Source organism: Aulonocara stuartgranti (genome assembly GCF_965226115.1).
Source record: "Aulonocara stuartgranti genome assembly, chromosome: 4".
In the NCBI taxonomy this organism is placed as follows: Eukaryota; Metazoa; Chordata; class Actinopteri; order Cichliformes; family Cichlidae; genus Aulonocara; species Aulonocara stuartgranti.
In genome coordinates, this window is record NC_138942.1 from 33,286,711 (window position 1) to 33,301,898 (window position 15,188).

The window sequence follows — 15,188 nt, forward strand, 5'->3', positions numbered from 1 at the left end:
GTGAGTGTCAGCACCACAGTCCAGGATGAGACAAGGAACATCCAAGAATACATTGGGAAGATGGCCCCAACTGACCGAGTGCTCAGTGAATACCTCAGGCAGCAGAAACCCAAGAAAGAGGAGGGAAACGAGGAACCATCATGGAAGGACAGGCCCCTGCACGGTATGTACCACCGGCAGATAGAGGAGGTGGCTGATATCCAGAAATCCTACCAGTGGCTGGACAAAGCTGGACTGAAAGACAGCACAGAGGCACTAATCATGGCAGCACAAGAACAAGCTCTGAGTACAAGATCCATAGAGGCTGGGGTCTATCACACCAGGCAAGACCCCAGGTGCAGGCTGTGTAAAGATGCCCCAGAGACAATCCAGCACATAACAGCAGGGTGCAAGATGCTAGCAGGCAAGGCATACATGGAACGCGATAACCAAGTGGCCGGCATAGTGTACAGGAACATCTGTGCCGAGTATAACCTGGAAGTCCCGAGGTCAAAATGGGAGATGCCCCCAAGGGTAGTGGAGAATGACCGAGCTAAGATCCTGTGGGACTTCCAGATACAGACGGACAAAATGGTGGTGGCTAACCAACCGGACATAGTGGTGGTAGACAAACAGAAGAAGACGGCCGTAGTGATCGATGTAGCGGTTCCGAATGACAGCAATATCAGGAAGAAGGAACACGAGAAGCTGGAGAAATACCAAAGGCTCAGAGAAGAGCTCGAGAGGATGTGGAGGGTGGAGGTAACGGTGGTCCCCGTGGTAATCGGAGCACTAGGTGCGGTGACTCCCAAGCTAGGCGAGTGGCTCCAGCAGATCCCGGGAACAACATCGGAGATCTCTGTCCAGAAGAGCGCAGTCCTGGGAACAGCTAAGATACTGCGCAGGACCCTCAAGCTCCCAGGCCTCTGGTAGAGGACCTGAGCTTGAAGGATAAAACCGCCCGCAGGGGCGTGCTGGGTGTTTATATATATATATATATATGTACATGTGCACATATATATATACATGTGCACACACATATATATATATATATATATATATATATATATATATATATATATATATATATATATATATATATATATATATTAGGGGTGCAACGATATTCGTATCGATATTGAACCGTTCGATACAGTGCTTTCGGTTCGGTACGCATATGTATCGAACAATACAAAATTTGGTAGAGCTTATGTTGCTGGAGTTCTACCTTTCAAATTGGCTAAAGACATGTCAGCTGCTGCTGTTCGAACCATCAGGAAGGAAATCAAAGAACTTTACATCAACATCCAGCCACAGCAACAGAAGGAAAAGGCCTGCGGGAATGGAAATGGAATTTTAATCTAAAGCCAAAATCTCAATCAAGGTTGTGGATATATATATAGATATATATATATATATATATATGTATATATATATATATATATATATATATATATATATATATATATATATATATATGTATATATATATATATATATGTATATATGCCATATGCAATATCAATATCAGTTTCTTTGTACACATTGTCCCAGTCCTGATTTAATAGATCGTTCTTAAATGCATTCATAGTTTCTTCTGTCCTTACACGTCTGTATCTCAGTTGTTCTTCATGCTGATTTTTTTTATAATTAGTGTCATGAACTGCAAAAACTGGTAGGTGATCACTGATGTCATTAATTAATATTCTGCTCACAATGTTGTTTTCCATATTGTTAGTGAAAATATTGTCAAGTAAGGTGGCACAATATGGTGTAATTCTGCTAGGCCTGGTTATTTTAGGATGTAAACTCAAACTGTACATAGTGTTTAGGAATTCGTCGGTCATTTTATGCTTTTTCGGATTCAACAGGTCAATATTAAAATCACCACAGATAAACACAACTTTTTGATTTGTTTTAGAGAACATTTCCTCTATGAAGTCATTAAATACTTGAATACTAGAGCCAGGTGTTCTATATATACAGCTAATTATTACATTCTTAAAGCGTACGAGAAGTTTGGAATCTCTAAAACTGTGAAATTTTCCAAGGACTTAAGAGAGGTTTTTCTCAGAAGAGGTTACAATTATTTGAAGAATTATACAGATACACGAACTTCATTTAGAAATCTCACTGGCAGTATATTCAGTGCACATGAAAAGGGCTTCATTTTATTAATCTCCACTGTAAGATTCCCCAAAGACACACTATGAGGGTCTATAAGCTGGAACACATTCATAATGTGAAAATACATTTTGCATGGCGTTAATATTATTTAATTTTTTTATGTTTTATGTAGTTTAATGTAAAGGTTATTGTACAAAAAAAACAGTTGAGATGCACAGATTTTTCACTAAAAACTTATGAAAATTAATTATAGCCCCTAATTTTCTTCTCTAATGTTTTTACCTGTTGCTGAAAGTGACCAGTAACTTTATAACAATAACTTCTCAACAACTATAACTCACTATAACGATAACTTAATGAGTAACCAATAACTTGTTCTAGCATAAATGCTATGGTGACTTCCAAACTTCAAAGTCCTTATTTCATCAACAACATAACATTTATTGAATTTGGTTTTATTCGGAATATTTGGAAATATCCAATTTGAATTCTTCTTATTATAGCATACAGTATAGTAGAATGTATTATGAGAAACATTAACAATTACAGGCAAAGCAATATCTATGAAAGCATTGCTCTGAGTAAAATAAAGTGCAGTATATAACTACAACCAGTTCACCGATGTTCTCTTAAGGTCTTCTATCCATATTTGATGCACTTGAGGTGGTTTTTGAAGAAATGAAGCTGCAATTTGAATTCTGAGTCATCCTTTCTAGGATTTCTGAACTTGCGATAACGAGCACTTCTGGCTACATGTTGATGGTCAATGGATACATCACCACAAGTGGCAACAAGTAAATAGCCCAGGCCATCCATAAAGAACTCTAGATTAAAAAAGACAACAAGTATTTTAAAATAAAACATTTTGTTATCATAGCTCAGCAAAACTGGAAGCCCCCCCTTATTGTCACTTTTAAACCAAACTGAGATCTGGACCTACCTGAATGTGCTATCCGCTGTAGCTTAGGGTCAAAACCCACCCTCTGTACAGCATCTGTACGGGCCAGGAAGAAGTTGACCACTCCACTGGCCAAAAAGCATTGTGGGTAACCAGGAACTGAATGTAATTTCTTATTAGACTTCCTGTATAAGCAGCCACCTTCAGTTTCTTCTCCTTCTTCATAGATAAGAGAGAAATAAAACTGATTCTCTTTTACTGACCCACCAACCTAAAAAGAAGAGAAACCGAAGAGTGAGCTATAAATATTGTCATGAACAGAGATGGGCAGTAACATGTTACTCCAATCCGATTACTTTTTTTCAAGTAATGAGTAAAGTAAGGGATTACTATTGCAAAAAAAGTCATTAACACGTTATTGCGTTACTAAACTGTGATTTTGTTTGTGAGAGTGTCTCATGACAATGACGTAAGAGCATGCATGTCCGTGGAAGCAACAGACGTGTGCAGATTAACAATGAACAATATGGAGTGCGGGGGAGAGTACGACCATGCAGGGTTTAAAGTGCGGAAGTACTGACATTACTTTGAGTTTGATTCTGTAAAAAGTGACAAAACCATTAGCGTCCGCTGTTACTCTGCGTCGGAAGAAACGTTCTTTCTACAGAGAAAAATTTAACTTCAAATCTGTCAAACACTGAGCACGCTGCCGCAGGAATGTGACATTCACAGAGAAATCCCCGGACCACCCCACTGACATGACTGCTGCGACAACGGGCAAACCCTCAACCAGCCCCACTCCTGCTAAACAGGTTAAAATAGATTTAAGAGCGACAGGACTCAGTGCTGCTGAGTCTTTAATTTTATTTATTTTCTGCTGTGTTTTACTTGTATATTAAAGAGATTAGAGATGAAAGATTAAAACTAATGAAACAATTTTTAAAAAGATCATTTTTCATTTCATGACATTTTATATGATGGATTATGCAGAAAAAATAGAATTGGTCTGAAAGGTCTATTGCTTTATTCAGGTTGTGTATCACGCTTTTAAAAACTAACTAAGTAACTAATTACTTTTGAAAATAGTACTGTAACTCACTTTATGTTGGGGTCAGTCAGTCATTGCTCTCACGTCTGCAGCTGGTTCAAAATGCGGCTGCACGACTCCTAACAGGAACTCGAAAAAGAGAGCATATAACCCCCGTGCTAGCCTCTCTGCACTGGCTGCCTGTGTCTTTTAGAGTTAATTTTAAAATTCTTATATTTGTTTTTAAATGCCTTCACAGTCTTGCCCCGCCTTACCTCTCTGAGCTTCTTCATCTCCACACACCCTGTCGGTAGGGATGGGTACCGGTATCCGGTGCCATCATAAACGGTAGTAACCAGACCGAAAAGCAGCGCACATTTCGGTGCTTTATTTCGGTGCTTTTTTTTCCTGAGCTGTGATACGCTTTACAGGGAGTGCAGAATTATTAGGCAAGTTGTATTTTTGAGGAATAATTTTATTATTGAACAACAACCATGTTCTCAATGAACCCAAAAAACTCATTAATATCAAAGCTGAATGTTTTTGGAAGTAGTTTTTAGTTTGTTTTTAGTTTTAGCTATTTTAGGGGGATATCTGTGTGTGCAGGTGACTATTACTGTGCATAATTATTAGGCAACTTAACAAAAAACAAATATATACCCATTTCAGTCATTTATTTTTACCAGTGACACCAATATAACATCTCCACATTCACAAATATACATTTCTGACATTCAAAAATGTTAGGGAAAATATTCTAAAACACTTCTTCAGTAAAGACTCAGAGAAGAGAAACACACAGAACTTCTTGCTAGCAAGGGCAGCCTCCAGACTGAGACTCGCGCTGAGCACTGCCCCGTCTTTATTTATACTTCAGTGTGTGTGTGTGTGTGTGTGTGTGTGTGTGTGTGTGTGTCCTGCTGATCAAAGGGTCATGAAAGCACAAAAGGTACGTCCTTGGTCAGGAAAGGGTAGTCTCCCCCTCACCCTAGATAACATGGTGAGGAAGTCCAGCAGTTCATCCATATGTAAAGAAGCACTTAAACTAAAACAGACATAGCTACGTTAATCCTACCGTAAAACAATAAAACAAGGTACGAACTCTCATGCTCCCAGGACGTGGGGGTGCATTCCTGGAGTGCACACCAAGCCTGCAGCCTGTTAGAGATCACACACAATTGATTATATGCCTCTAAGTATACATGGTTGAATATTTCCTAATACAAATAACTACATGCAGTATTCTACCATATGCAAACTTATATCACTAAAAGATTATACTGACTACTAAATACAATTTTCCATTAACAAAAAACAAAACAAAAACAAATCAGCGACCAATATAGCCACCTTTCTTTGCAAGGACACTCAAAAGCCTGCCATCCATGGATTCTGTCAGTGTTTTGATCTGTTCACCATCAACATTGCGTGCAGCAGCAACCACAGCCTCCCAGACACTGTTCAGAGAGGTGGACTGTTTTCCCTCCTTGTAAATCTCACATTTGATGATGGACCACAGGTTCTCAATGGGGTTCAGATCAGGTGAACAAGGAGGCCATGTCATTAGTTTTTCTTCTTTTATACCCTTTCTTGCCAGCCACGCTGTGGAGTACTTGGACGCGTGTGATGGAGCATTGTCCTGCATGGAAATCATGTTTTTCTTGAAGGATGCAGACTTCTTCCTGTACCACTGCTTGAAGAAGGTGTCTTCCAGAAACTGGCAGTAGGACTGGGAGTTGAGCTTGACTCCATCCTCAACCCGAAAAGGCCGCACAAGCTCATCTTTGATGATACCAGCCCAAACCAGTACTCCACCTCCACCTTGCTGGCGTCTGAGTGGGACTGGAGCTCTCTGCCCTTTACCAATCCAGCCACGGGCCCATCCATCTGGCCCATCAAGACTCACTCTCATTTCATCAGTCCATAAAACCTTAGAAAAACCAGTCTTGAGATATTTCTTGGCCCAGTCTTGACGTTTCAGCTTGTGTGTCTTGTTCAGTGGTGGTCGTCTTTCAGCCTTTCTTACCTTGGCCATGTCTCTGAGTATTGCACACCTTGTGCTTTTGGGCACTCCAGTGATGTTGCAGCTCTGAAATATGGCCAAACTGGTGGCAAGTGGCTTCTTGGCAGCTGCACGCTTGACTTTTCTCAGTTCATGGGCAGTTATTTGGCGCCTTGGTTTGTCCACACGCTTCTTGCGACCCTGTTGACTATTTTGAATGAAACGCTTGATTGTTCGATGATCACGCTTCAGAAGCTTTGCAATTTTGAGACTGCTGCATCCCTCTGCAAGATATCTCACTATTTTTGACTTTTCTGAGCCTGTCAAGTCCTTCTTTTGACCCATTTTGCCAAAGGAAAGGAAGTTGCCTAATAATTATGCACACCTGATATAGGGTGTTGATGTCATTAGACCACACCCCTTCTCATTACAGAGATGCACATCACCTAATATGCTTAATTGGTAGTAGGCTTTCGAGCCTATACAGCTTGGAGTAAGACAACATGCATGAAGAGGATGAAGTGGACAAAATACTCATTTGCCTAATAATTCTGCACTCCCTGTAGATTCTAGCCAATCATTTTACGTTTCCGAGGATAGTAGGCGGGTCCAGGTACGTACGTTCTTTTAGAGCAGAGCTACAGATTAAAATGCCCAAGGCAAAGCGGTCAAAAGTCTGGCTGTACTTCACAGCAAAATATGCAAACTCAGCAGCCTGCAACAAGTGCTTTAAGCTGATACTGTGATACTGTCAAAGGAGGTAACACCAAGAATCCGATGAAACACCTGGCGACGCATAGCGTTTTTTTTAAAAGCCGAGAAATGCGCCGTATTTGATAGCTTGCTGCAAGACCTCACACCGTGCACATCTACTGCGGGTGTGGTGCCTGTTATGCAACATCCCCCAAAAACCCGAAGAGTAGAGTCCTGGCCCCTAGCCCTGCCAGTGTAGCAGAAATGATGAGGATGATGATGCAGCAGCAGCCGTTCTTCTCTGCGTGAGTAGCTTAATGTTGTTTGTGTGTAATTTACATTGAGTAGGCTAACCACGTTATTACATTAATGCATGTAAGGTGAACTAGCAAACATCATCATAGCTACATGCGGCTGTCTTCTTGTTTGATGGCAGATACGCCCTTCACCCTGGCCAAAAAGGCTAAAATGACCAAAGAAAAAGTGGGAAACAGTTAAACATGAGAGGTTTTTGGACAAAGTTTGTGTTTTTTCCATTGTTTAAGCACTGCTTCTAGCCAAGAGTGATACCATATATGCCCCATAGCTGCAGAAAAGGCTAACATTGTTATCTTTTTACAAAAAAACAACATGAGAGGTTTTTGGACCAATTTTGTGTTCTCCATTCTTTAAGCACCGGTTTGAGCACCGTTTAAGCACCGGCACCGTTTCAAAAGTACCGGTTTGGCACCGGTATCGGATAAAACCTAAACGATACCCATCCCTACCTGTCGGTCTCTCAGGTCAGGTGACCAGCTGCTCCTGGAGGTACCGAGATCCAGGAGGAAACTCAGAGGGGACAGGACCTTCTCTATTGTGGCTCCAAAATTATGGAATAATTTGCCCTTGCACATTAGAGAGGCCCCTTCACTGTCCACTTTTAAATCACGTCTTAAAACCCACTTTTATTCCTTGGCTTTTAACCTCAGTGAGACTTAGTTTCTCTTTTAATTGAAGTAGTTATTTAATTAATGATTTCACTCTTCTTTTATTTGGTTTTTACTTATATCTCATGTAATTTTATTTTACAGTTCCAGTGTACAGCACTTTGTGTCAGCTGCGGTTGTTTTAAAGTGCTTTATAAATAAAGTTGTTGATGATGATGATGATGATGATCCCTCGCTGTTTTTATTCTTTATCTTAGTTTCAAGTTGTTTCAGAGTTTAAAGAACCTTTGGGGGAACATTTTTTCTTCTTGGGCTATGTGTTTTTGTGACTAATCACAAATACACTTCAATACAGAAAACTGACTTTCTATTTCCAAAAATCTGGTTGGGAAAGTACAGATATATATTTTTTAAATGTAAAAAGAGAGGATTTCGATCCTGAAGCACTTATTGAAAGTACTGAGCTGATCGTTTAAACTTCTCCTGACGTTCTCTGGTAGAGTTGGCCTTCAGATTGTGAATTTAGCATATTCTACTAAATAAAAGGTTTTTATTTAAGTTTCCTACAGCTGTATCTTGAAAGAAAATAAGATTCTCTGCTAAGTGGAAGACATTGCATTCCATTGGCTCTATGATGTGATGGATCAGTGTAATGGAAATAGTTTCCTTCTGTTGTTGCTGATGAATCACACAGAGGACCCACAACCGCATTTACAAATTCAGGTTGACAACGGGCAGAGCTCTTCAGTGAAATTGTTCTTTGCTTTTCTGACACAACTTATAACGTTTTACAGCTGTGTACATCACCAGTTAGAAAATAAAACCATAAAAAATTCCAATGTACAACTGGGGAATTTACAGAGAAGACTTTAGCACTTACTGGATGATGTAGTGGTGTGTTTACGTAAGTAGCTGCCTCTGTTTAAAATGGCTACATAAATAACAAGTTTTTGATTAAATCAGAAGATCCTCATCTTTCCTAAATTTTGAGGTTCCACTTGCTAAATCCTTCTTTTATTGAGCATAAAAAGAGAGCAAAGAAGATGAGCGGTTTAGCAGACAGATCAGATGATGGAACTAAACATCTGATTTAGCTAAAGAAGAAAAAAAAATCTGACAAAAACGCAGAATTCTGCAGGAACCTAGATCACATTAGTGATGAAAATGATCAGCAAATTTGAGGGGGGGGGGGGGGGGGGCTTACAACTGTTAACAGAAATGGATATATATATTTTATGTACATAGATCAGTTAGTGTTCTATTTAAAGAAGAAAACATAATCAGATAACATGAGCTATTTCATTCTCACCACATCCAGTTCAGGGACCGCCTCCATCACCTCCACAAGCTTCTCTATCTTTGTCTTCTCTGTAAACAAGAAGTCATCATCCACCCACAGGAAGTACTTGGTGGTTACCTGGGAAACAGCCAGATTTCTGCCTGCAAACCAGCCCTGAGGATGAAAACATCTTTTACAGTCTGTTTTAATGGTCCTTTACCCTCTGAGCTGTAAGTAGTCACTTGTGACATGCATTACTTCTAGACTGGACTATTGTAATTCAATATTATCAGATTGTTCTGAAAGTTTCTAAAATCACTAATCCAAAACTCTGGAGTCTAATCTTAAAAGCTGCAAAACGTTTCTTCTAAAAGCTTACTCGTAGGGCTGGATGAAGGCACACTTCACTACCCTCAGACTACTGGAGGATTTCATGTGATGCACTGAGCATTTCCTCTCCACTCTTCTTATATTTAGGGGATGAGTGATTTAAAGTCTAATTCTAGAAAAGAAAAAAGCATAAAATCCTATATTTTTTAATAAATCCTTCAATAATTATACTGCTCTGTCCAAGATGTCTGATAAAACTGAGTGTGAATAAAAAAAACCCACAAAACACACAATCTTAAGTTCTAAATGTCTATGCATACCTGTGCTGGAGGCATGATGTAATGTTGGATGTTTTCTCCGGTAATGTGCTCTGGTTCAAAGTTGTCATCTGCAACAATAACTTTTATGGTGCTATAGAATTTTCGGATACTGTCCAACAAGACCTTCAGCTGTTCGTACCGCAGGAAGGTCTTTGTGGCGATGGTAACTTGAGAGCTGATATCTGACAGACAGAAGGAAAGAAATGTTTCAAGAAAATAAGACAGATCATCTGCTACAGAGTAGAATGAGTTTTGTGCAAACTGTGCAAATTGAACACCAAACTTTTCATTGCTGAAGCCACTACACTGAAGTGCTGCAGCAAGGTCGTTGTTGCATGTTGTTGTGGTAACCCCCGAACCAAATGGTGGACACCAGAGGTGAAGGGAGCCACCAGGCTGAAGAATGAGTTGTGTCGGGCTTGGTTAGCCTGTGGGACTCCGGAGGACCCTGAAAGGCCAAGCGGAACGCGGCTTGAGCAGTGGGTGAAGCAAAAAACCTGAGTGTGAGAGCAGTTCAGAGCGGCCATGGAAAAAGACTTTTGGACTGTCTTGAAGAGATTCTGGCAAACCTTCTGGCGACTCAGGAGGGGAAGGCAGTGCTCTACCTGCACTGTGTATAGTGCGGATGGAGCGCTGCTGACTTCGTTTGAGAACATTGTTGAGCAGATCCAAGCGACAGAAATGAGCTTGCTAAGGGTGGCTAGCCGCTCCCTTAGCAAGCTAGAGGATGTGACCAGGGAGAGGGAGGTCTGGGGTTCACTGCTTAGGCTGCTGCCCCCATGACCCAGCGCCGCTATGGGATGGGATGGATGGATGGAGACCCGAAAGAGACCCAGGTTAGACCTGGTGAGATTGTACAACACACGGGGGCTCAGCCCTGGCGCAGGGGGCCTCTTGTGCATCGGCCTAACTGGGGGGCTCTCCAACTGGCGGGGAGGTTGTTCCATCCTTGCAGGAGTGCACTCTGCAGGTGGGGGAGAGACATAGGAGAGGTGGAGAATAAACCTAACCTGGGTGTCAGTTGTCTTGTGTAGTCTGGGAGATGATTGATGATGATCTGCATCTTAAGGATAAAGGACACTCCTTTGAGGATGCCAATGTTCACATTTTGGACAGAGAGGACAGATGGTTTGAAAGAGGAGTGAAAGAAGCCATCTATGTCCACTGTGAGCGACCATCTTTGAACAGAGGCGGGGGTTTACGACACCAACTCTCTGCCATCTATAATCCAGTTTTGAGATCCCTTCCCAGACGCCTTAACGCCCAGTCACATCCTGGGCCATCTGATCTCAGGAATTCGCATGATAAGGTGGGGCCAGGTTTCACAATGAACACACCTTAAACTCTGGTTGATTGGGACCCACACCCAGTTTCACACCTTGGCTCAGGCGATTAGAGGATCATCAGGGGGTCCTTTTGTCCCTCTGTGGGGGGGATACTCCCACTAGGTTTATATCTGGGACTCTCCACCATTTGACCTTAGAACTGAAGAAGCTTCTCGGATGAGAGGTGAAACGTCTTCAAGTAACTTAAAGAAGTCCAGACGCTTTTCTTTGCAAGCTCCTTTGACTACGATGACCTGGATGACTGAGAACCTTCACAGACAAATTGGGTTGGCATATACTGTGAAAGAACCTTCATAAAATTCATGGTTTTCCTGCATTTCTCTCTCTCTCTTTTTTAATACCCTTGTTTGAAAAATAGATTCCTACCTGTCCCCATGTCATACAGGACTGGTACATGAGGCTGCTTGATGGCAATAGCGAACACAGCTTCATGGTTTTCAAACTGGAAAGTTACTAAAAAAGAAAAAGAAAAAATACTTATTGTACACTAAAAAGAAGATTTGGGCTTAAAAGACAAGACTCTGAGTTCCCAGACAATGCAGACCAAGGTCTCCAGTGTTGATATGGTAGACTGTGCTAGTATAGGACACTTTGACCAGCACGTCATTGAGCAGCTCCAGGCTCCTGGACTTGATTATCAATTCTTTCTCACCAGAACCTGTGAATTACAATTTCACAACATTTCATTCCAGTGTCTTCTTTAGATTGAAGTTTGATTGTGAATGTCATAACATATCAAACCCATCATATCATGCAGTGACCCCTCCATGCCCTATTCATACTTTCAGGACATAAATGTTCTACCATACAATAAAGTTAATGACTCAGAACATATTTATTCCTGATTTGCAGTGACCCATCCTTTTAAGATATATATCAGACACAAATCAAGCCAACAAATTAACCTCCACAAAATAACAGATTTGTTTAGTATAGGAGTTCTAGCTTTTTTTGTCACCAATTTGTATATAAACTGATGAGAAGTATAATCTCACCTTCGACTGTGACCTCTGCTGGTGGAATATCTGTGGTCAGGATACCTTTAGAGACTTTTAAGACCACCTAGAATAGAAAAATCTGAATAAACTAAAAAGTACTCCAAGTAGTCATACTTGAGGAAATTTAAAGTTTCACCAAGCAGAAATACTACAGTGGCAGCCTTGAAGTTCACTGTTTTTTAAATGAAACATACAGACCTACCTTTGGAGAAATATTTGATACCCATCTTGCACCTCTATTATTCTAACAGAGTTTGGTGAGATTTGCCTATCAAGCTGAACTGTTTTATGACACTAACCTTGTAGCTGCTTCTTTTTCCTGCATGCAGCTGTAAACCTAAAATTAAAATGACCACACTGTGACAGCATCCCATGATGGAAAGAAATAGATACGTCAGTGGTTATATTGACCTTATAAATTAAAAAGGCAAATGATCAAGGAAGTGACTGAACATGTGAAAATCGAGATCCACCTTCCTGTCTGTAACCATGGTAGCTCTACCCTGAAATTGTGTTTGATAATATATGACATGCTGCAGTGCCTTATTTGGCGTGATCTCTTTTATTACTCATTACCTATGTATTTCTTCATGTCTCACCTGGTATGACAGAGGAGGACAAGGGCTGTACTGTGTAACCTTGGATTGGATACTGCAGAGGAGAGTTGGGCAAAGCAAACAGCAGCTTGGACAGTACAGAAGTTGTCCTGTGGAAGAAATGAGGTGTATGCAAACACAGATCATTTTGACTAATCAAGTATAATGACTACAAAGCAGCAAATAAGTACTATGAGGCCAAAGGTCAATCTAAGTAGTGGCATTATTGGATAAGCAATACATTTATCCATATGGGAAATAAAGCATGTGTTTTCAACAAACATGGAATCATTTCAGTGTGGCTAAAAAAAATGAAAATAGTTAAACACCTCTTGAGTTATGTTTTTTTTAGCTTTTGAGATTTAGTAATATTAGATGTGGTTCCGCCCCAACTGCTGGTTGCTGCCTTGCCCCTTCATCAATATCTGATCAACATTTCTCACTTTTTAAGAGCTGGTGTGACTAGACCCCTATTCTGTGTGTCAACGTCATACATTTCTGGGCCCTATACTACAAAGTGAGATCAACATACCCAGGGTATCTTTCTATTGTTAGGATTAATGTACTTTAAGTAAATTTTAATATTCGTCTTTAAATAATAGTAATAAATATTTCAACATAAAGTGCAGTTTTTCATCCTAAAAAAAATAAGGCAGAAACATAAAAGGTTATTTGAACAGCTTCACCTTTAAACTCTGAGCCAACATTATTCTGTACATTTGGCTAAAACAGTGTGATTATTAAACATTTTAGTAAAAAAAAAAAAAACAATGGATGCACATTACCTCCATTCTTATTTACTGTCTGTCTCTTGCAGCCAGTTACTTAGACAAACTAGCCTGTTCACAGCTCTCTTTTTTGTTACTGTGTGACCTGCAGGTGAGAACAGTCTCTCACATGGGACAGAAGCGGCAGGACTAATCGAATACTTGTAGGACAGGACAGACAGCTGTGGGTGATTCACTGATCAACTGGACCACCACTGTAGCGGGAAGTCTGTCTCACTGATGGTGGCTTTTGCTCTGCACAAACTCAGGGCCCTTTTACACAGGGCTTCCTCATCTAAATCTGTAGCACATTTTCCAACCCCCTACCACTGATAGTAGTCTACAGTCCCGAGCAATCCATTTTGCTAGAGAATTTGTAAGTTTGTCCTGTGTTGACTTACTAATTTTGGTCCTTAAAACAGTAATTTCATCATGTTTGGGCTGTTGACACCTTTTGTTGGTACTCGAACTGCTAGCGCCAACAGCTCCCACAGTTTCTGTGCTCACTGCCTTGCATTTAGATGGCGGTGTAAGGTTGAAGTGCTTCGGTGGTATGCCAACTCCTTTTTGCACAGTTTGCACAAAACCAAGCTTTTTTTCAAGGCTTCCGTCGGGTAGTCTTTTGAAATGAAATTTGCCTCCGATCAGTCCTAGCAACATGCTTTCTTCTGATTCTTCCATTTCTGTAGCTGTGTGCATCGGTTAATTTGTTTGTTTGTTTTTTTATATGTGTTAGCCTGCTGTCTTAAGCCTGGTCAAGATGGCGCCAGCATGCCGTCTCTTAGTTCTGAAATGTTTATGTATTGTGTTCATAGTGCTGTACCTGCTAGCTTTAAAAATGCACTCCTTGTTGGTGTATAAGCAACAGACGCTTCTTAATATCCGTGACTCACTGCTGATGCTCCCCTGCGTTAGTGAGCGATCTGGAGGAGTCCTGCCGCCTCTGGCATCGGTACCAGATAAAATGCATCAACGTGATCCACCCTGGAATCCTTTAGAAAGGAAGCGCTGAAAAAGTGGACGTATACATGGCGTGCAATCTGTGAAGCACACGCGAGTCAGAACTTGGATGCGGCGGGTCCTTGCCACTAGCGATCACGGCTGTTTAGACCTTTTTTCTGCCGCCAAATAGCGTTGCCTTCTTCCAGTTTACCCGATGTTATCGGAGTATGCTCACCCATTACAGTTTTATTCGTCGCAATGGCAACAGTATAGGAGGGGAAGTAATAAGCTGGACGTTATGTTCCTAACTGAGACACAGCTTCACGCTGGTGAAGTGGCACCTTTGCTGGAACAGCCCAGGTTGTCTGGGATGGGAGACGGGGTTGCCTCTATCATCAAAGACTGTTTTAAATGCAAATAGATTTTTTTTTACCTCATTTGACTCCCAGCTCCTGACTTTAAGCTGTCCTGTGGTTCTAACTATAGTTACCTTTTATCCACTTAAATATATTGGGCCTTTCTCAATATGCGTACTTGTGTTCTCATGTACTCATGATACGTCATCAGTCAGAGACCAAGTACTGTTCCAATTCGAAGTACGCATCAAGCCGAGAACGCGAAAAATTCCCTGATTTGTTCTCGCTCCGCCCATTTTATTGAGCATGCATCGGTGGTGACTTGTGTGGACTTGGTACAGCTAAATATCCCAGAATGCATTCCGTCCAAAACTCAAACGCGGCAATGGCGGAGGAGCGCGGCTAAAAAATATAACTTTTTCTGGGTCACAAAATAAACTTTTAAGATATTTGCAGGCGAGGATGTAGCTGTGTAAACTTCAAATATCTGCTCGGTTTATCAAGATAGTATATACAGTGGGGCAAAAAAGTATTTAGTCAGCCACCGATTGTGCAAGTTCCCCCACTTAAAATGATGACAGAGGTCAGTAATTTGCACCAGAA

At 40.9% G+C, this 15,188-nt stretch overlaps 1 protein-coding gene across 2 annotated transcripts in view; it reads right to left on the reverse strand.

The window, feature by feature from the left end:
• Window positions 1–1,519: 1,519 nt before the first annotated feature.
• The window catches only part of LOC309704696 (beta-1,4 N-acetylgalactosaminyltransferase 2-like), a 44,085-nt gene continuing 30,416 nt past the window's right edge, over window positions 1,520–15,188 (reverse strand). The window contains exons 5-14 of one of the 2 annotated variants that reach the window (XM_082530076.1): window positions 12,524–12,630; window positions 12,224–12,261; window positions 11,922–11,988; window positions 11,471–11,584; window positions 11,293–11,379; window positions 9,864–10,028; window positions 9,581–9,762; window positions 8,961–9,104; window positions 3,046–3,274; window positions 1,520–2,929 (exon numbers count right to left, since the gene is read on the reverse strand). In XM_082530076.1, coding sequence (XP_082386202.1) covers window positions 2,745–2,929; window positions 3,046–3,274; window positions 8,961–9,104; window positions 9,581–9,762; window positions 9,864–10,028; window positions 11,293–11,379; window positions 11,471–11,584; window positions 11,922–11,988; window positions 12,224–12,261; window positions 12,524–12,630 — 1,318 coding nt within the window. In that variant the 3' untranslated portion in view covers window positions 1,520–2,744. The remainder of the gene's footprint in view (window positions 2,930–3,045; window positions 3,275–8,960; window positions 9,105–9,580; window positions 9,763–9,863; window positions 10,029–11,292; window positions 11,380–11,470; window positions 11,585–11,921; window positions 11,989–12,223; window positions 12,262–12,523; window positions 12,631–15,188) is intronic. The other variant, XM_082530077.1, reaches the window with a different exon arrangement.